The sequence below is a fragment of the Nicotiana tomentosiformis genome, chromosome 3 (assembly GCF_000390325.3).
Source record: "Nicotiana tomentosiformis chromosome 3, ASM39032v3, whole genome shotgun sequence".
NCBI lineage: Eukaryota > Viridiplantae > Streptophyta > Magnoliopsida > Solanales > Solanaceae > Nicotiana > Nicotiana tomentosiformis.
In genome coordinates this window covers 131,971,014-131,992,653 of record NC_090814.1, presented here as the reverse complement: position 1 = coordinate 131,992,653, position 21,640 = coordinate 131,971,014, and the positions used below count along the sequence as shown (strand labels likewise).

The following is a 21,640-nucleotide window of genomic DNA, read 5'->3' as shown; positions in this document are numbered from 1 at the left end:
AAATTAATTATTAGACCATTAACTATCAAAGTTAGGATTGAATCCCCTACATTTCTGGAACATATACAGGGTAATATATGTGGGCCCATTCACCCTCCATGTGGACCATTCAGATATTATATGATTTTGGTAGATGCATCTACAAGATGGTCACATGTGTGCTTATTATCAACTCGCAATATGGCATTTGCGAGATTATTGGCTCAAATAATAAAACTAAGAGCATAATTTCCAGATTATACAATTAAGACAATTCACCTTGATAATGTTGGTGAGTTTACATCTCATGCTTTTACTGATTATTGTATATCAACTGGATAACAATTGAGCATCCAATTGCTCATGTTCATACAGAAAATGGTCTAGCGGAATCATTGATCAAATACCTCCAATTAATTGCTAGACCAATGCTTATGAGAACAAAACTTCACATTTCAGTATGGGGGCATGCTATTTTGCATGCAACAGTACTTGTGCGGATAAGGCCCACAAGTTATCATAAAATCTCCCCATTGCAATTGGCTTTTGGTCAGGAGCCAAATATTTTCAATCTTAGAGTCTTTGGTTGTGCGGTATATGTTCCAATTGCTCCACCACAACGCACAAAGATGAGTCCCCAAAGAAGGTTGGGGATATATGTTGGGTATGAATCTCCTTCTATTATAAAATATCTGGAGCCTATGACTGAAGATTTATTTACGACAAGATTTTCTGATTGTCATTTTGATGAATCAGTATACCCTACATTAGGGGGAGAAAATAAGCAGCTGAGAAAGGAGATATATTGGAATGTATTATCACTATCTCATTTAGATCCTCGAACAAATTAATGTGAACAAGAGGTTCAAAAGATAATTCATTTGCAAAATATTGCAAATCAATTGCCAGATGCATTCATTGACTTACCAAGGGTGACTAAGTCACATATTCCAGCTGTTAATGATCCAATTCGAGTTGATATCCCAATAGGACAATCAATTAAAGCAAATGAATTTAAACCATGCTTGAAACTTGGTAGACCAATCGGTTCTAAGGATAAAAATTCTCAAAAAAGAAAAGGAGCAAATGATCAAAGTGATCATAATACGGAGGTAGTGGCTCAAGAAGAGCACAAAGACATAAAAAATGATAAGACCTCAAGGGAGGTTTAGGTACCTGAAAATGACGAGAATGGATAGATCTCAATAAGTTATGTCTCAACGGGAAAAGGATAGAACCGAAATAATATTGTTATTAATAAGGTTTTTTGCTTATAATGTTGCTGTTGAAATAATACAACAAGATGAGGATCTTGAACCAAAATCTGTCGATGAATGTAGACAGAGAAATGATTGGCCAAAATGAAAAGACGCTATCTAGGCAGAATTAACTTCAATTGCGAAACGTGAAGTTTTTGGGTCCATAGTCCAAGGTGTTAAGCCTGTTGGCTATAAATGGATCTTTGTACGTAAAAGGAATGAGAAAAATAAGGTGCAAAGATATAAGGCACGCCTTGTTGCACAAGGATTTTCACGAAGGGCTGGTATCGATTATGAAGAGACGTATTCTCCTGTTATGGATGCTATAACGTTCCGTTATCTCATTAGTTTTGCTGTCCATGAAAAGATTGACATACATTTAATGGATGTGGTTACAGCCTACCTTTACGGCTCACTTGATAATGAGATATACATGAAAATTTCCGAGGGATTTAAAATACCTAACGCACATAATTCAAAGTCCCGAGAAATATTTTCAATCAAATTGCAAAGATTTTTGTATGGTCTAAAGCAATCGGGAAGAATGTGGTATAACCGCCTTAATGAGTATTTATTAAAAGAATGTTATATAAATGATACCATTTGTCCATGTGTTTTTATAAAAAAAAAATATTAGAGTTTGTTGTACTTGCTGTATATATTGATGACATAAACCTTATTGGAACTCCTACAGAATTCCAAAAGGCAATTAATTATTTAAAAAAGGAATTCGAGATGAAAGATCTCGGAAAGACAAAATTATGTCTTGGTTTGCAATTTGAACATTTGGCAAACAGGACTTTTGTTCATCAATCTACCTACATAAAAAAGGTATTGAAACGGTTTTACATGGATAGAGCACATCCATCAAGTACTCCGATGATTGTTCGATCACTTGATGTGAAAAAGGACCCGTTCTGACCTCAAGAAAAGAATGAAGAGATCTTGGTCCTGAAGTATCATGTCTTAGTGCAATTGGTGCACTAATGTATCTTGCAAATACTACAAGGCCTGACATAACTTTTTCAGTTAATGTCTTAGTAAGATATAGCTCTGCTCCTACAAGGAGACATTGGAATGGAATCAAACACATATTGCGTTATCTAAAAGGAACTACCGATATGAGATTATTTTACGGCAATGATTGCAGTCCCGATCTTGTTGGTTATGCCGATACTGAGTATTTATCTGACCCACACAAGGCTCGATCTCAAACAGGGTATGTGTTTACAAGTGGAGGCACTGTAATATCTTGGCGATCGACTAAGCAATCAATCGTGGCTAGTTCATCTAATCACGCTAAGATAATTGCTATTCATGAAGCAAGTCGAGAATGTGTATGGTTGAGGTCTATAATACATCTTATTAGAGACAAATATGGTTTGAAGTGTGACAAATTACCCACAATTTTGTATGAAGATAATGCAACATGCATAGCCCAATTGAAGGGAGGATTCATAAAAGGAAATATGACAAAACATATTTCACCAAAGTTATTTTTCACACACGATCTTCAAAAGAATGGTGATATCAATGTGCAACAGATTCGTTCAAGTGATAATATGGCTGATTTGTTCACCAAATCTCTACCGACGTCAACCTTCAAGAAACTAGTGTACAAGATTGGGATGCGAACGCTCAAGGATGTGAATTGATGCTCTCATCAGGAAGAGTTAATACGCGTTGTACTCTTTTTCCCTTACAGGGTTTTGTCCCACTGGGTTTTCCTTGAAGGTTTTTAACGAGGCAACCAAAAGGCGTATTTATAAATACGTGTACTCTTTTTTCTTCATTAGGATTTTTAGAGGGTTTTTCCTAATAAGGTTTTAACGAGACACATTATTTATGGATATCAAAGGGGGAATGTTATAAGAAAAATCAAATTATGGTGGATGTCTACTCTTCCTCCATTATCTCCCTCCATGATCTTCATCGCAAATGCTTAATGACATTTTCAATGACATATTTTTCTTTACTTTTCATGCATATATGAAGGCCTCGTAATAGATAGAAAAATAGACACAATTGAAGAAGAAAATCTCTTCCTTCTCTCTATCTCTATTTCTTGTTCATGTTTTACTAAATTGCTTTTGTTTTATAACATGCACCACTTTGTTAAAGAAAAATGACTATTAGTGCTCCATGTTAAAGAATATGTATTATTTTAAGTCTAAAGCTAAATATAGTGTATGATTTTGGGCATTTTCTCTAAATATTACACAGAGAAATTCAAAAATAATCAGATTTACAAGTGATAATTGAAAAATAGCTACAGTTTCAAAAGTAATCGAAATTTAGCCACTTTTCATTTAAAGATAAATCTGAACGAAAACACTGTTCAAAATCCGAAAAATATTCCAGCATAATATACTGGAATTCCAGTATAATATACTGAAATTCTAATATAATATACCGGTCCAACATAATATGCTGGAAGTTAATACACAAGTGCTTCAATCTCTAGTATATTGTGTTGGAACTTTTCGCGTGTTGGAGTTATAGTATAATATGCTGGAAGTTCATACACACGTGCACCAATCTCTAGTATATTATGCTGGACTGGTCCATATTGCAGCAAAATAATGGCTATTTTTTAATTACTTTGTAAACACTGACTATTTTTCAATTACTAGTCCGAAAACTTTGTAAGTCCAAACTCTTTTTACAATATTACAACGTGGCAAGTAAAGAGTAACTGAAATTGTTGGGTCGCCTCCATATTTTGATACTTTCTCCAGCTCTACTCTTTGTCTCTCGCTGCTGAGTTTACGTGCGTTGCCTCTACAGTTATTAGGTGAGTTTTTCCTTCTTTTTTCCATCTGTTTATCCAACATTTTCTGGTTATAAGTGTTATTTAGATTTAAGATGGTCTTCTTATGATGTTTTGAATCTTCTATGGAAGATTTAGCTTGTTTTCGCCTAAAATCTAACCTAGTTGATGATATGTTGTTGCGCTTCTGTTTTCTGTGCTTCGTTTCGCGCTTTTCACGATTTAATCCTAATTTTCATCTCTTTCAACTCTTTTAAAGTGCAGTAAGATTCGGTTTGAGTCTATTATTTAGATATCACATCCGGACATGCATTAGAGGTATTTGACAAATTGCCCGAAAGAAACTACGGATGTTTGTGGACTGTGTTAATTTTGATTTTGACTGAGCAAAATAAGCTTCAAATATGATGTTTCAAAATTTGGAATAGTTGTGTAATCCAACAGATGCACCGTTTAATTTCACTGACCTTTTTTTTTTCTTTTCCCTCATGGGTTACAAAAAGCATGAATTTGTTTCATGTCTAATTTCATATTTTCATGCCTTAATTTATCGAGTATTTGTTCCATTTTGTTAAAGAGTTTGGCTCTGCCAAGTTTGCAAATGATGAGATCATAACTGAGGGGAGAATAGTGAATGGGTTTAGTAGGATGGTTTGTTCCATGGCTGGGATTAGAATTGGCGGAGAGCTGAAGGGCGATTTTTGGATCTTTTTGCTGGCAAAGTAGAGAGGAGAGTCTGATGGAGATCGTGTTTTCACTTTCTCCATTTCGTATTGTCAGTGAATTCTAAGTCCTACTTAATTGTTTGCGTTAATTTGAACTTGGAAACTGTATGGAGTTCTAAGTCCCCACAGTTTTCCTACCAAAGGTGTTTCGAAAATCTCTAATTAAGGATAGAAATGTACTATCACACTCAAATATTTTTGTTATTAATCTTCTTTTTTCATGCTCGAAAAATTCGGTTATCCAGGGAACCACTGGCATAACATAAGCAACGTATACAGTGGGCGAAAATTCAATGTACATATCAGTTCTGAAGCAGAGGAAGATGTGAATTAATATTAACTTCACAAGTACATATATGTTTACAGATTATTGAAAAGAAACAACTGCAACTTGAAGCAGATTCATTCATAACTCTGCTCAATGAGTGATGAAATTGATTAAAAGGGGAGGGGACAAAAAGAAATATAAATAGTGTTTAACAGTTACTGAAATTTGGATATAGAATAATAATTTAGGAAATTTTGTACAATTTATTACATCTGTGAACTGACTGTATAATTTGAACCTCATTGGCCTCACTACATCTTCCCTTTGAATTTGTTATTTACCTTTGTGTCTATAAGTTTTATTCTTAAAGTATGCAGATGCTCCATATTTTATAAATGATGGTAGAGTAGTATTATATTTGAGTAGCATATCATTGTACTTTGTTACTTTTTAATTGTACAGTGTGTCCTTACCTATGTCATTAATTAATTTAATGATATGATTATAAAGTAAGCAACAAGAAGAAGTATGAAAACTGTACATAGTCGTTTATATATTCATGCCACTAACTTTTATTCTTCGTAACTATTTACCTTGATGTAGTCTTTGCCTTTTATGACGTTGGTGAATTCTCAGATAAATGTGACTGCTTCAGCACTCTTGTTTCAATCATCACTAAACCTCCTGCTATTTGCAAGGTATAATCCATGATTCAGATGTTTCACATACCTAATCTATCTTCTTGACAGAGTGGAAAACAACTGCACCTGATTGACAACCTGCCAGAACCCACCTTATTGCAAAAGAATTTACAGCATTATAATCTGTTAGTTTACAGCATGTATATAGTGTAGTATTGTCCCACATTGGTAGAAGAGTAGTATGTCCTTGTATAGTATAGCTATAAATAAGGACCTCTTGTATTGTATTGTTCATCTAATATCAATAACATATTTTCTCCCGTGCCTTCTCACATGGTATCAGAGCAATTGTGAGAGACTTATCACTGTGCATAAATTCCAGCGATTCCGGGAAAGAGAATCGCTGTGCATAAATTCCAGCGATTCCGGGAAAGAGAAATCAGTACTTTTTTAAGGTTGTTTTCTATCTGCTTCATTTCTGTCAGTGTTGTGCAAAATCCAACACTACCACAAGAGTCGTCACTGTCCGGCGACCAAACCCCAGTGAAAAACTCCGGCAGCAGCCTCCTCACGTGCCTCCTCGCGCCACCAGAAGCTCACGCGCCGGCGCGTACGACCACTTCCGGCCATTTTTTGAAAATCTTCCTTCAGAACAGTTGGGTCGCCTGGTAATTCCGATCCTACCCCTACTGTTTTCATTTCATTTCGAAAACTTTGAGTTTTTTCCGGCAGCTACAATACTATTCCGACAGCTACAGTAGATTCCGGCAGCTACAGTATTTCGGTATTCTGTTTCTGTGTTTCCGTACACTGTTTCAGTGGATTACAGTTGATTCTTTCTCCTATTTGGTAATAATTTGCAACAATGTCTTTGGGATTTGATGCTTTTGGGTCTAGAAACATGAGTTCTGGAAGCTCTAGTGCTATTATTACCTCGGAACCTTTAATGGGAGGTTCAAACTACTTAGCTTGGGCTTCATCTGTCGAGTTATGGTGTAGAGGTCAAGGTGTTCAAGATCATCTAATCAAACAGTCTAGCGATGGAGATGAAAAGGCAATATCACTTTGGGCAAAAATTGATGCTCAGTTATGTAGCATCTTGTGGCGATCTATTGATTCCAAGTTGATGCCCTTGTTTCGTCCATTCCAAACATGTTATTTGGTTTGGGCAAAGGCACGCACCTTATACACTAATGACATATCTCGCTTCTATGATGTGATATCACGGATGACAAACTTAAAGAAGCAGGAATTGGATATGTCTACTTACTTGGGTCAAGTACATGCAGTCATGGAGGAATTTGAGAAGTTGATGCCAGTTTCTGCTAGTGTGGAAAAACAACAAGAGCAGCGACAGAAGATGTTTCTCGTTCTTACCCTCGCTGGACTTCCTAATGATCTTTGATTCAGTACGCTACCAGATTTTGGCTAGTCCGTCTGTCCCGACAGTTGATGAATTATTCTCTCGATTACTCCGCCTTGCTGCAGCACCAAGTCCACCAGCGATCTCATCACAGATACTTGATTCCTCTGTTCTTGCATCCCAGACAATGGATGTTCGGGCATCTCAAACTATGGAGCATTGACGAGGAGGAGGTCGTTTTGGAAGATCTAGACCCAAGTGTTCTTATTGTCACAAACTTGGACACACTCGTGAAATGTGCTATTTCTTACATGGTCGTCCACCTAAAAATGCTTACATTGCTCAGACCGAGAGTCCAGGTAACCAAGGTTTTTCTTTATCTAAAGAAGAATATAATGAGCTCCTTCAGTATCGAGCAAGTAAGCAGACATCTCCACAAGTAGCCTCAGTTGCTCAGACTGATACTTCTGTTACTGGTAATTCTTTTGCTTGTGTTTCCCAGTCTAGCACTCTTGGCCCATGGGTCATGGACTCCGGCGCTTCTGATCACATCTCTGGTAATATATCACTTTTGTCAAATATTGTATATTCACAGTCTCTTCCCACTGTTACTTTAGCCAATGGATGTCAAACTAAGGCAAAAGGAGTTGGACAAGCTAATCCCTTGTCTTCTATCACCCTAGATTCCGTTCTTTATGTCCCTGGCTGTCCTTTTAGTCTTGCATCTGTTAGTCGTTTGACTCGTGCCCTCCATTGTGGTATATATTTTATTGACGATTCTTTTATTATGCAGGACCGCAGTACGGGACAGACAATTGGTACAGGACGTGAATCAGAAGGCCTTTACTACCTTAACTCACTCAGTCCTTCCACAACATGTCTAGTTACAGATCCTCCAGATCTAATCCACAGACGTTTAGGACATCCGAGTTTATCCAAACTTCAGAAGATGGTGCCTAGTTTATCTAGTTTGTCTACATTAGATTGTGAGTCGTGTCAACTTGGGAAACATACCCGAGCCTCCTTTTCGCATAGTGTTGAGAGTCATGCAGAGTCTGTCTTTTCCTTAGTTCATTCTGATATATGGGGCCCTAGTAGAGTCAGTTCATCCTTGGGATTTCGTTATTTTGTCAGTTTCATTGATGATTATTCAAGATGTACTTGGCTTTTCTTAATGAAAGATCGTTCTGAGTTATTTTCTATATTCCAGAGTTTCTGTGCTGAAATCAAAAACCAATTTGGTGTTTCTATTCGCATTTTTCGCAGTGATAATGCCTTAGAATATTTATCTACTCAATTTCAGCAGTTTATGACTTCTCAGGGAATTATTCATCAGACATCTTGTCCTTATACCCCTCAGCAAAATGGGGTTGCTGAGAGAAAGAATAGGCACCTTATTGAGACTGCTCGCACACTTCTAATTGAATCTCGTGTTCCGTTGTGTTTTTGGGGCGATGCAGTTCTCACAGCTTGTTATTTGATTAATCGGATGCCTTCATCTCCCATCAAAAATCAGATTCCGCATTCAGTATTGTTTCCCCAGTCACCCTTATACTCTCTTCCACCTCGTGTTTTTGGGAACACGTGTTTTGTTCATAACTTAGCCCCTGGGAAAGATAAGTTAGCTCCTCGTGCTCTTAAGTGTGTCTTCCTTGGTTATTCTCGTGCTCAGAAGGGATATCGTTGTTATTCTCTAGATCTTCGTAGGTACCTTATGTCAGCTGACGTCACATTTTTTGAGTCTAAACCTTTCTTTACCTCTGCTGACCACTATGATATATCTGAGGTCTTACCTATACCGACCTTTGAGGAGTTTACTATAGCTCCTCCTCTACCTTCGACCATAGAGGTTTCATCCATACCAACCGTTGAGGAGTCTAGTGTTGTTCCCCCTAGTTCCCCAGCCACAGGAACACCACTCTTGACTTATCATCGTCGTTTGCGTCTTCCATCAGGCCCAACTGGTTCTCGTCCTGCACCTGACCCTGCTCCTGCTGCGGACCCTGCTCCTAGTACACCGATTGCACTTCGGAAAGGTATACGGACCACACTTAACCCTAATCCTCATTATGTCGGTTTGAGCTATCATTGTCTGTCATCTTCCCATTATGCTTTTATATCTTCTTTGTCCTCGGCTTCCATCCCTAAGTCTATAGGTGAAGCGTTGTCTCATACAGGATGGCGACATGCTATGAGTGACGAGATGTCTGCTTTACATACAAGTGGTACTTGGGAGCTTGTTCCTCTTCCCTCAGGTAAATCTACTGTTGGTTGTCGTGGGTTTATGCAGTCAAAGTTGGTCCCGATGGACAGATTGATCGACTTAAGGCCCGTCTTGTTGCCAAAGGATATACTCAGATATTTGGGCTCGATTACAGTGATACCTTCTCTCCCGTGGCTAAAGTGGCTTCAGTCCGCCTTTTTCTATCCATGGCTGCGGTTCGTCATTGGCCCCTCTATCAGCTGGACATTAAAAATGCCTTTCTTCACGGTGATCTTGAGGATGAGGTTTATATGGAGCAACCACCTGGTTTTGTTGCTCAGGGGGAGTCTCGTGGCCTTGTATGTCGCTTGCGTCGGTCACTTTATGGTCTAAAGCAGTCTTCTCGAGCCTGGTTTGGTAAGTTCAGCACGGTTATCCAGGAGTTTGGCATGATTCATAGTGAAGCTGATCACTCTGTGTTTTATCGGCACTCTGCTTCAAGTCTCTGTATTTATCTGGTAGTCTATGTTGATGATATTGTTATTACTGGCAATGATCAGGATGGTATTACCAATCTGAAGCAGCATCTCTTCCAGCACTTCCAAACTAAGGATCTAGGCAGATTGAAGTACTTTCTAGGTATTGAGGTTGCCCAGTCTAGCTCAGGTATTGTTATTTCTCAAAGAAAATATGCTTTAGACATTCTTGAGGAGACGGGGATGATAGGTTGCAGACCTGTTGACACTCCGATGGATCCGAATTCTAAACTTATGCCAGGACAGGGGGAGCCGCTTAGCGATCCTGCAAGCTATAGGCGGCTGGTTGGAAAATTAAATTATCTCACAGTGACTAGACCCGACATTTCTTATCCTGTGAGTGTTGTAAGTCAGTTTATGAATTCTCCCTGTGATAGTCATTGGGATGCAGTTGTCCGCATTATTCGATATATAAAATCGGCTCCAGGCAAAGGGTTACTCTTTGAGGATCGAGGTCATGAGCAGATCATTGGATACTCAGATGTTGATTGGGCAGGATCACCTTCTGATAGACGTTCTACGTCTGGATATTGTGTTTTAGTAGGAGGAAATTTGGTGTCCTGGAAGAGCAAGAAATAGAATGTAGTTGCTCGGTCTAGTGCAGAAGCAGAATATCGAGCAATGGCTATGGCAACATGTGAGCTAGTCTGGACCAAACAATTGCTCAAGGAGTTGAAATTTGGTGAAATCAGTCGGATGAAACTTGTGTGCGATAATCAAGCTGCCCTTCATATTGCATCAAATCCGGTGTTCCATGAGAGAACTAAACACATTGAGATTGATTGTCATTTCGTCAGAGAAAAGATACTTTCAGGAGAGATTGCTACAAAGTTTGTGAGGTCGAATGATCAACTTGCAGATATTTTCACCAAGTGTCTCACTGGTCCTCGTATTGGTTATATATGTAACAAGCTCGGTACATATGATTTGTATGCACCTGCTTGAGGGGGAGTGTTAATTTACAGCATGTATATAGTGTAGTATTATCCCACATTGGTAGAAGAGTAGTATGTCCTTGTATAGTATAGCTATAAATAAGGACCTCTTGTATTGTATTGTTCTTCTAATATTAATAACATATTTTCTCCCGTGCCTTCTCACATAATCGAGAAAGGAATGTCAAGGTATGCACCATTTCCTGGTATAACTTATATGATCAACTGAGAACATTTGCATCTTCAGTTAAACCCACTCTTCCCTGTTTATTTAAGCTAATGGAATATGCAAAGTGTAATCAATTGTCAGAATCGTACAAGCTTACTAAAAGTAACTCTTCGCTCCAAAATAGACTGTGCAGATGCAAATTTTATCTATCACTATTATCTTTAATCTTGTGTGTTTCTTCTTTTTTGCTTTACTACCACCAATATTTGCAGTGGTACTTTGATGCAAGTAGGCTTAGCTTACTTTGATGCAACTGGGTTCTCCATCTCAAATTACTGAATTTACAATTCTCTGGGGTGACTCTTTGACATGCCTAAATCATCTATATAACAGAGTAGAACTGACTGTTTCTCTTTTTTGGCAAAAGAGTTCCGGATATAATCTGATTATAACTAATGGTGGGGTATCTATAGCTTATTTGGAGAAGTGCAAGAAAATAGTGTGCGCTTTACTGACTTGTAAAAAAGGAGTACGCTTTCACGTTTGTTATGGCAGTGAATCTTGTTGTTAAATACTCTTAAAATCACATGCAATCTAGACCAAAATTCTAAGGTAATGAACCTTTGTTTCTGAAGAGGCGCATGAACCTTCGTTAACCCTCCAAGTCATCATTATACAGATCTTGTTAATTTGTTGCAGTTGGGACTTACATCAGTTATGCTATTCATCTACTAATATTAAAAAGTTTAACTTGAATCTGCTTTAGTGGTACTGTTATCAACTCAGTTTGAAATAAAAATGGTGAATATTTCCATGGATTCTTCTTATAACTCTGTCTTCTATCTTGTGCAGATCAATCATGCTGTCTCACAGAATATGCGCCCTCTTGCTTCTACAGAGATTCTGGTCTTTATGATGCTTTATTATTCCTATGGTATCTGTTGATGGTACTAATATATTGTCTCTTTTCCTCTTCTTGAGCCGAGGGTCTTTCGGAAACAGTCTCTCTACTCCCTCGGGGTAGGGGTAAGGTGTGCGTACACACTACCCTCCCCAAACCCCACTAGTGGGATTTTACTGGGTCGCTGTTGTTGCTTCTACAGAGAAACTAGTGTCATCTAACCACCTCTAGGTTTTCAAAAATTTTGAACCGGGGACTTTTTGGACATAGAGTCTTTTCTTTCGGATGATTTACTTTCATGTATAATGAAATGATATAGCTTCGTTTTGTTGGGCCCGGGCGAACCACAGGCTACTCCTACTAGTGTCCATATAAGTAATTAAGCTGTCCGGTTTAGTTTCCGGTTCAAGTTTCAAAAGAACATCACTCCGTTCCTCCGTAACGCCGCCTGCTTCTGGCTTCTCTTTGGACAGTGAAATGTTGGGGGAAAGATGAGTGTAATGTTTAGAGGTAGAAGCATTTTGGTTCGTCTTTCACGGCGATCTACGCTCCTCCAGAGAAGAAAATTTTGCGGCAACAACAAGCCAATCACCCTCGGCAACAATAACAACGGTGGTAAGGTTAGTAGTAATAGTGCTGAGGAAGTTAACAACTCTGTTTCTTTAAGTCGTCGCGATGCCTATAAACAGTTGGAGAACCTTGACTTTATGACTGCTGCCAAGATGCTTTTTACGGACCCGCCCAAGAAGAAGAAATTCGGGTACTTTGCTTTTTGCTGTTGCATTTCTCATTGGCATTTTATCTAACAGTTTGCTTCAGTTCTCTTCATTCCACTCGAATGCGTTTTAACCAAACTTATGCTTTCATTTATGCTGTGGCTTAATTCATCAGGGCAAACTGAAAGTTGTTAAGATTTCAAAGTGAACTATGTGTTGGAAAATTAATTAAAACAGTATGATCAGGAAGCATGCTACAAGTGGTATGTAAATGCTCATTAGAAACTAGCTTGGAGATTCTGAATGCTGAATTTAACATGCCTTATAGGATGTAATAATGTTTCCTCAGTTGCCTAGATATGAGGTATGTTGTAAAGTAAGATAGCATGGTTAGAGGGTTGTGGTATGCTGCCATTGGTCTTCACTAGTGTGTGACTCGTTTTAACTCTAACTAATTTCCGCACATTTCTGCTTTCCATTAGCTAAAATGTGTGAAGTAACATGGCCAATGAGGATTCATAGAGCCGACCCCAACTTGTTCGGGACTGAGGCGCAATTGTTGTTGTATAAGCATTAATATATAATGTGGTAGGTTTTGAAGTTGTTTATAAATGTGATCCTGGATACTTATATAATACTTTTGTTCAGTCCAAACCTGCTTATCTACTGAAGATTTTCTACCAAAACCAGACATGCATTTGCCATAGAGAAATTAGTATGCTGCGGTTTTATTCTGCGTGACATCCAGTAGCCTGTCTCCCGTTTCACCAGTTATATCTTAAAAATAGCTTTTTGTTATCACAGTTTATAGTTTGTAGCCAATGACATATTCTGTCAGGTATTATCACTTGGGATACAAACTTTTGAATATCAAATTCCTGTTCTTTTGTGTTAAGCTTACACAAACTTGTCACATGCATAACTCATTTCACTTATTTTCGATGCCCTTGAAATTAGGACTTGCCTCTTACCCTAATACCTTTAGGTTGCATCAGCATGAATATTGTCTGTGTTTCATGGAATCTGTTGAACTCAGTGTTGTGAAGAGCGTGAAGCGAAGCTCTCGCTTTTTTGAAGTGAAGCGGAATTTTAAAAAAAAAATTAAAATAAATAATGCACAGACAACACATGTAATTGTAAGCAAATGTTCAATACTTCAATGTAAAAACTAAAGAGTAGCATCAATTAAAGCACAAAATGAGCATCATATTCTTCTACAAGATTGTCAAATTCTTGTATTCCACTATCATTATTATATTGCTCGTCATCTTCTTCAACTAGGGACAAAGTAGCTACCTCTTTTTCAGGGGCGGCCCGTCCATAAAACAGGTAAAGCAACTGCTATAGGCCCCACATTTATGGAGTCTCCATTTATTTTTACACCTAATAGGCTATATATAGATTTTTAAAAAAAAGTTATGTGAAGTGAAAAAGTTTGATTTCTTTATTTAACAAATAAAAAGATGAAGGATTTGCAACTGCTTTGATTTCTGCTAAGGAAATTGCATTTGAAATTAATATCGAACCCGAATTTCATAAGAAACGTGTAATATATAGGAAGAAACAATTTGAGCAGAATGTTAATAGTGAAATCTCAAAATCACTCGAAGTGTCCTTTAGAGTTGATTACTTTTTATACATAGTCCCTCTAGTCCATAATAAATGACTTTTTAACCTTTGATGTGCCCCTTAAGAAAATACTGACTCCTAGAACAAAAATGTATTTTGACTGAATTATCCTTAATTAAAATTTATATGTTGTTAACTTGACACATTGAGATATGTAAATAAGGGCAAATTTTGAAAAAATAAAGTTAATTCCTTCTCGATTATATAAAAGGACACTTATTTTGGACCAAAATAAACGCAAAAAAAATCACTTATTATGGACCGGAGAGAGTAGTAGACAAGGTTATTTTTTCACTTTAAAAGAGATTTGAACAATTAGAGGCATATGAAAATTTTTTTTGTTTTCTATTTAGCAGTAAAAACTGAGATCACTAGTTGATGGAAATTTGAAAAAATATTGCCTTCATCTTGAATGCTCCTTAAATAATAATAATCAACCCATATTGATAGTTTAGATTTATTTTCTGAATCAAAAATATTAAGGAAAATAGTACAATTAGAAGATAACAATTTAATTGATATACTCAATCAAATAAAAAGGTTTGATTATTTTTCAAATGCCTATATTATTTATAGAATAATGTTAATAACTCCTATTACCGTTGCTTCAGCGGAAAAAAGTGTTTCAAAATTAAAATTGCTAAAACCTTACCTAAGATCAACAATGTCTCAAAAATATTAAATGAATTAGCTATATTGTCAATTGAGAAAGACTTATTACGAGAAATTGATTATAAAAAATTAATAATAACTTTGCATCTAAAAAAAGTTAGAAAAATAGACTTCAAATAAAAATAAAATATTTTTTATTAATAAAAAAGTTAAGGTCCCTCATAAAGTTTGGCTTTAGGCCACGAAATTGGTCGGGCCGCCCCTGCTCTTTTCCCTTCCTCTGTGAACTTGAAGTTGAGGTACTCCCCCTCAAACCATAAATCCTCTCCCCAATTCCACACGCTTCTGCAACATCACCCCAAGTGAAATCAGAAGTTTCCTCAAATATTTCTTCAACTCCAGTTAGCCATTCATTAGCATCATCGATGTTGTCCAAACTAATTGGATTAATTACATTGCGAGCGTTGTAACGACGCCTCAATGTTCTATTGTACTTAATGAAGACTAGATCATTGAGACGCTTCAAGGTTAGTTTGTTCCTTTTTTTGGTATGAATCTGCAAATAATAAGTAATTAGTAAGATTAGGACAATTGAGATATAATTTAATTATTTCAATATACTAAATCTTTCTTCTTAGTTCTTACATATTCAAACACGCTCCAATTCCTTTTACACTCGGATGAGCTACATCTTAGACTTAGAACCTTGATGGCAAACTTTTGTAAATCTGGAGTGGAATGGCCATATTGATTCCACCATTCAACCGTAGAGGTAGAACAAATATTCAAAACATAATATTGATAAAGAAATAACTTATTAACTATAAACTAAGTTGCTCGGACACGGGTGCAGATGTCGGACACGGGTGCGGATCTAGAGGTCGGATCTTTCGAGATGTAAATTCTAAGATCTGGGGATACGGATCTAAATAAGGATACGGGTGAGGGGATCCGACTAAAAATAATTCAAAAAAATAAAAATATAGAAAATATCTCTAATTTATGAGAAATTTTGTGGATACTTATGTATAGCTTGTAAAGTATAGATTTCTTTTTTATTCTCAAGTTGTAGATAAGTAAAGGATTGATATCCTAGATAAGCTATGCTATTTTCTTCAAATTTACCCTAGTTTTGGTTTTGATTTCGGAATTAAATTGTATATCGTCTTGAATTTTTTCGTCCGTCGTGGTCAAAGTACCCAAAATTGTTTGACCAGATCCGGTACGGATCCCATACCCACACCCATACTAGTGTTATGTCGACACGGGTGCGATACCTAAACTGCCATGTCGGAGCAACTTAGACTATAAAGCAACATATAAGCACTCGCTCACCTGGTGACTTCACTTTTCTTTGTCTAATCGCCATGTTTTTTTCAAAAAGTTGCTCAGCATTCCTATAAGTACTAAATTGCTCTGTTATTTTATCTTGTATGGATTCTTCAGGTATCAACTTCTCAATACATTCAATGTATCCCTTCCACAAATGTTCATCTCTTAGAATCCTCTCTTCATTGTCATAAAACAGTCCCGGGTTCAAAACAAATCCAGCTGCATGCAAAGGGCGATGATGCTGACCATCCCACCTTTTATCTATGATCTCAAAGACTCTTTTGTATTTTCTTTGATCACTAAAAGAGGCTTGAATAGCCTCCTTTGCCCTATCCATTGCTTCGTAAAGGTAGCCCATTGGTGGCCTTTTTTTCCCATCCACCAAACGAAGCACTTTAACTAAAGGACCACCAATCTTCAATGCATGAACCACATTGTTCCAGAATGAAAGAGAAAGTATAATATCTGCAGATTCTCTCCCTCGAGCTTCCCTTCCATAGGCACTGTTAGTGTACTCATCTGAAACAAACAACTTCTTCAAATTGCTTTTTTGCTCATACATCCTATGCAAAGTGAAGAAAGCGGTAGCAAATCTTGTCTTTGCAGGTTTCACCAAGCTTCTTTGTTTAGTGAATCTCTTCATCATATTCAATAACAAAGGCCTTTGAACAATATAGGAATGCACTCTAATTGCCTGATTAAAGACTGAACTGAAGGGTCTTTCCTTGAAAATGTCACCAAAGATCAAATTAATGCAATGTGCTGCACACGGAGTCCAATAAATATGTGGGTACCCAACAAATATCAAATCACCAGCTTTAACATTTTCACTGGCGTTGTCCGTGACAATTTGAGTAACATTTTCTGCTCCAATAGAGTCTATTGTACTCTTGAACAAGGAGTACATTTTGGTTGAATCAGTCGAAGAGTCGTTTGCATCAACGGACTCAAGAAACAAGCTTCCCTTAGGAGAATTCACCAAGATATTGATGATCATTTTTCCATTTCTTGCCGTTCACCTATCCATCATAATGGAACAACCAAACTTGTTCCATTCTACTTTGTGCTCCTCCACGATTTTGTTCACCTCTTTTTTTAGATATGGACCTCTAACTTCATGATAAGTTGGAGGCTTCATTCCTTGACCATATTGGCCTACGGCCTTAATAAAAGCAGAAAAAGTGTCAGTATAATCAACACAATTAAAAGGAAGACCGACATCATACATCCACCGCGCAAACATTGTAACTGCACGATCCCTCAAAATCGCTTTGGCATCAATTTGAGGATTACCACTTTTTCCTCCCTTATCTCCAGATTTTTGCGGGAAGTAACAATCCATAGGACCTTTGGTCTTGCCAGTAGATCCACAACTAGAAGACATTGTTTGCATCCTTCCCCGCTTTTGTGATTTTGATGGAAGCGACGAAGCATCGTCACCTTCTTCTATTTCATCATCGTCATCATCAAGATCATACAGTTCTTGTTCATGAATCATTTGAGTCTAACTCTTTTTTTTTGAAGGAATGCTTTCAATTCTTTCTTCACATGCGACGGAACTTTAGGACAAGATGCCACATTTGGATCATCACCGATTGGATGCGCTTTTTGACGATAGATTTCCCCATTTGAAATCTTGTCACAAAAAAGACATCTAATTGCCATCTTGTTGGTCTCGCTAACTCTTGCAGAGTAAGCCCAAGCCGGGTCTTTCCTATTCTTTTGGTGCCATTAAAAGAACAACTACATAACACATAATAAAGGCAATAAGAACTGAGAATAAAGGATATAAAAATAAGAGGAAGGGCAGTATGGTTCTGTTAAAAACTGGGCAACATAAAAACAATGGAAAAATAATTGGGCAGCATTTCAACGAAGAGGAGAAAACTGAGAAAGAAGAACCGAAGGTTAAAAAAAAAAATTCGCCAGCATTTCGCTGCTATTTGGACGTTGAAACAGTGAAAGAAAAAGAAAAAGAAGAAGAAGAAGGAAAATCATCACATACCTGTGAAGACTTGAAGTTGAATCTCTATTGAAGACTTGAAGTTGAAGTTGAAGAACCCTAGTCGCCCTTTTAGTTGAATCTCTGCTGGTCGTGTTTAATAAAATAACACTGAAACCCTTCTTTTTTTAATTAAAAAGCCCGGCAGCTGTCGCGTTGAAGAAGAAGCGCTCGCTTGCATCGCGTCGCTTCGATTGGTCGCTTCTCGCTTTTTAGTGGGAAGCGGTCGCTTTTTCTACCTGAGTCGCTTCACATGGCAGAAGTGGGTAAAGGGCCGCTTCGCTTCGCTTCTCGCTTTAAGCGAGGAAGCGAGCGCTTTCTCTAACACTGGTTGAACTCCGGATGCATATATCTATACCTACTTTTCTTATATGTTCTCTACCTCCTGTTGGGTTGTTAATATTGAATCAGAAATGCACTTCTAACGAAATGCCGTCCATATTTTTGTTGTTTGACATTTTTTCTGATTTCTTTCATGATCAGGTTTGATTTTCATCTGGTACAATTCTTCTTTGCCTGCTTGCCTTCACTGGGTACCCCTTTTTTCATGTTTATCACATTTTAATTTCATGTTTAAAGTACCTTTCATTTGGTAATTCTCTCTGAAATGCCATTTCCTTACAGCTGTATATTTGGTGGCTCAGTATTCTCGCTATGAAATGAGAAGAATGGAGGCGGTAAACTTCTCCTCCTTTGATATTTTTTTTTTCCATCTTAGAATTATACTTGCTAGTGGTAGATCTCCATTTATTAAGGTCACTTCTTGTTTACTCAATGTGTTTGTGGAATAGTTTTTAAGAGTCTTTACGGGATATTTGTACTCGAGTATAAGAGTGCAGGCTTCCCGTAAATGGTTGATGAGGCATGTCTGGAAGATTGAGTTTGTATATGAAATGCATCGAGTTGCTTCTTAGCAAGTTACTGAATGAGAAGGCAAAGCAAATTTGTTCTCCCTTGAAATTTAACACTAAAACAGAGAACAATGCAAATGGTGCTTTCGGACCCAAAACAGTGAGCTCTGGCATGGCCCCAAGTGTAAAATGTGACCTTCACTCACTTTTATGCTACCCGAAATTATACTACACCCCATCTTTGTTTTACTCAATGGCACCAGATCGCTTTTCCATTTAGAATTTATTTTGATTTTAAAATACATTTAGTATGAAATAAAGAAGTTTAGTCGATTTAAATATATTTGTTACAGTACTTAATTAACGTTTTGGAGTTTAGTGATATATTTCCCAAGAAAATGTAAAAGGCTCTGAACCCCATTTTTCTAAAGCAAACTAAAAACCAAATTCAAACACACAATTGTTTTACCGAAGAACAAAACCAGAACTGATTCCCCCAATACTAAACCAAAAAGCAGTCTGTTTTCTTATGTTTTATGTTTAACTTAATTTTATAGAATCTTGGACTGAGATAGCTTAAATGGAGAAACATGGACAGTGAGGATTCATGTAGTTGAAACCGACTTACTTGGCATTGAGGCGTAGTAGTAGTCGTTGGTGTTGTTGTTGCTCCTTATATAGATACATATTTATCTGATGGTTGGTACTGAGGATGGCAGATGAGACAGGAGTTGGAAGATACAGATAGTCGGAAGGGAAAGGAATATAGTTTGGGAACGACACCATTGTTTCAGTTTTGGACATATGGAATTGGAGGAATAAAAGAACGTTCAGTAATATGGATTTTGTATTGATAGTTGGTGAAGAATGGTAGAAGAATGAGAATACTACATACAACCTTCTTGGTTTGTAAAACTAAGGAAGTCCTTTGATTAAAAAGAAAACGATGGAATACTTGTGCTTTTTAGTATGAATATAAGATTCTTTCTTGCAATGTTATGCTAGTGTTGGGACTGATGTCATCAATTCTACGTGTGAAAGCTAAAAGAGAGGGGTAGTGAACTTTTAAAAGGCGTGAAAAGAAAAGGCTGTAGAGTCTCATAAGCTAGTGAAGAGTATAAATTCTTCTTACTACCAAGAACTATATTATGCAAAAATGCAGAAGAAGGTTTGAATGGTGTTCCTTTATAAGCTAAATCAATTTAACTTTCCAGGAATGGGGGAAGTTGCATGCGCATCTCTGGAAACATACCCATTTCAGCATAATGTGTGCTGTGATTAGAAGTTATACTCTGTTGCTAGGTTTTCCGGAAGTTGAAGATTTAGTTTTGAGATGTGAAATTGCTAGGTTTTCCGGAAGTTGAAGATTTAGTTTTGAGATGTGAAATGAAATGTTTTAGGAGGAGTTTGTTTTCTGTATGAGATTACTACATCAACTATGGATCTAATTTTACCATTTGAATAAAGTAACTAATTTAAATGTCTGAAGAATAGATAACTAAACTGAAAGCCATAGTCCTTTCAAATTTGCTTGTCTTGTTGACTTGTTACAAAATATCAATATTTTATTAAGCTACTTTATATACTTGCTTTTGTCTTGTTAAATGCTGTCTATTATGCTATCTCTGAAACATGTTATAATGACTGTTGAATCATTGCTTAATGTTTTTTCTTTAGTTATACATTTTTTTTGGAAATTAACTTCTTTAAGTGCAAAATGGGAGCGCTCTTCAAATAACGTTACCAATGTTCCTTACTTGAAAGATCAAAGCTTCTTGCTTACTCATACTTCCGTTGCTTTTTGCTAGTATTAGTTCTATTGACTATCTTGTTAAAAAAATTCCAATCAGGAAGCTGAATTGAAAAAGAAAGCTGAAGAAGAAACAAAAGCAAAAGAGCTAGAATTAATGGCTGAGGAGGAAAAACAAGTGACTGATCCACAACTTTCCGAGGTGAAAGCAAGACTAGATAAGTTGGAGGAGACCTTGAAAGAAATTGTGGTCGAGTCCAAAAAACAATCAGGTGATGTTGCAGATAAACCAGCCAGCAATGCTGTCAAGAAAAAATCTGGAACAACCAAGACAGGGACTCCTACGGCTCAGGAAAAGACAATTCCCTCTAGTGATGGAAAAACTCAATCAGAAGCATCTTTGCCTGATCAAAAGCAAATTAAAAATGAAGGTCCCTCCCCTGACGTGAAGAAATGAAATCATTAGGCATATATTATTTGGCGTAGTCAAGCTTTTTGAAGAGCCCGGAGTGCATAGCTTTGCAGAACAGGGAAAAGCCACTGCTTTTAAAAGCTGTTAATTCGTTTTTTTTTCCAAATCAATATGAATTAGAAGAAATTTGGAAGATGTAACATTTGCTAAGGATCATTGCTGCCATGTTAGTAGAAAAGCTTAATTTTAGAGCATCAGACATTTGACAATAGCATTGTTTTGTTAAGAAACTGAGTAGATGGGAATTTATGGTTTCGATTATAGAAGGCATTTTTCTATTTTCTGGTTCTGGTGATGCTGTTATTTGTTTCATGGTTTCTTTCGATGGTACTGATATATTGTTTCTTTTCGTCTTCTTGAGCCGATGGTCTTTCGGAAACAGCCTCTCTACCCCCTTGGGGTAGGGGTAAGGTCTGCGTACACACTACCCTCCCTAGACTTAACTAGTGGGATTTAACTGGGTTGTTGTTGATTATAGAAGGCACTTCAGCCATTTTTCTGCTAATCCGTCCAAATTCGAGCACCAT

General features: G+C 37.1%; 1 protein-coding gene across 3 annotated transcripts; it reads left to right on the top strand.

Moving 5' to 3' along the window:
- Positions 1-3,917: 3,917 nt before the first annotated feature.
- LOC104114512 (uncharacterized) lies at positions 3,918-21,391 on the top strand. Of its 3 annotated transcripts, none has more exons than XM_070197637.1 (6): positions 3,918-4,032; positions 5,638-5,699; positions 11,701-12,509; positions 18,524-18,573; positions 18,665-18,717; positions 20,742-21,391. In XM_070197637.1, the coding sequence occupies exons 3-6, from the start codon at positions 12,241-12,243 to the stop codon at positions 21,096-21,098; spliced, it is 729 nt and encodes a 242-aa protein (XP_070053738.1). In that variant the 5' UTR covers positions 3,918-4,032; positions 5,638-5,699; positions 11,701-12,240; the 3' UTR covers positions 21,099-21,391. The 3 variants fall into 3 exon arrangements, with proteins under 3 accessions (XP_070053738.1, XP_070053739.1, XP_070053736.1); XM_070197635.1 differs by having other exon boundaries at positions 3,940-4,032; positions 5,605-5,699; XM_070197638.1 differs by lacking the exon at positions 5,638-5,699 and having other exon boundaries at positions 3,939-4,032.
- Positions 21,392-21,640: the final 249 nt, after the last annotated feature.

What these genes read in the sequence shown, in the direction of transcription:
- LOC104114512 (XM_070197637.1), top strand. Translation starts at nt 12,241, where the DNA reads ATGAGTGTAATGTTTAGAGGTAGAAGCATTTTGGTTCGTCTTTCACGG. An exon ending in CCCAAGAAGAAGAAATTCGG is followed by an intron (nt 12,510 to 18,523) that starts GTACTTTGCTTT and finishes TTTCATGATCAG; the next exon opens with GTTTGATTTTCATCTGGTAC. An exon ending in TGCCTGCTTGCCTTCACTGG is followed by an intron (nt 18,574 to 18,664) that starts GTACCCCTTTTT and finishes ATTTCCTTACAG; the next exon opens with CTGTATATTTGGTGGCTCAG.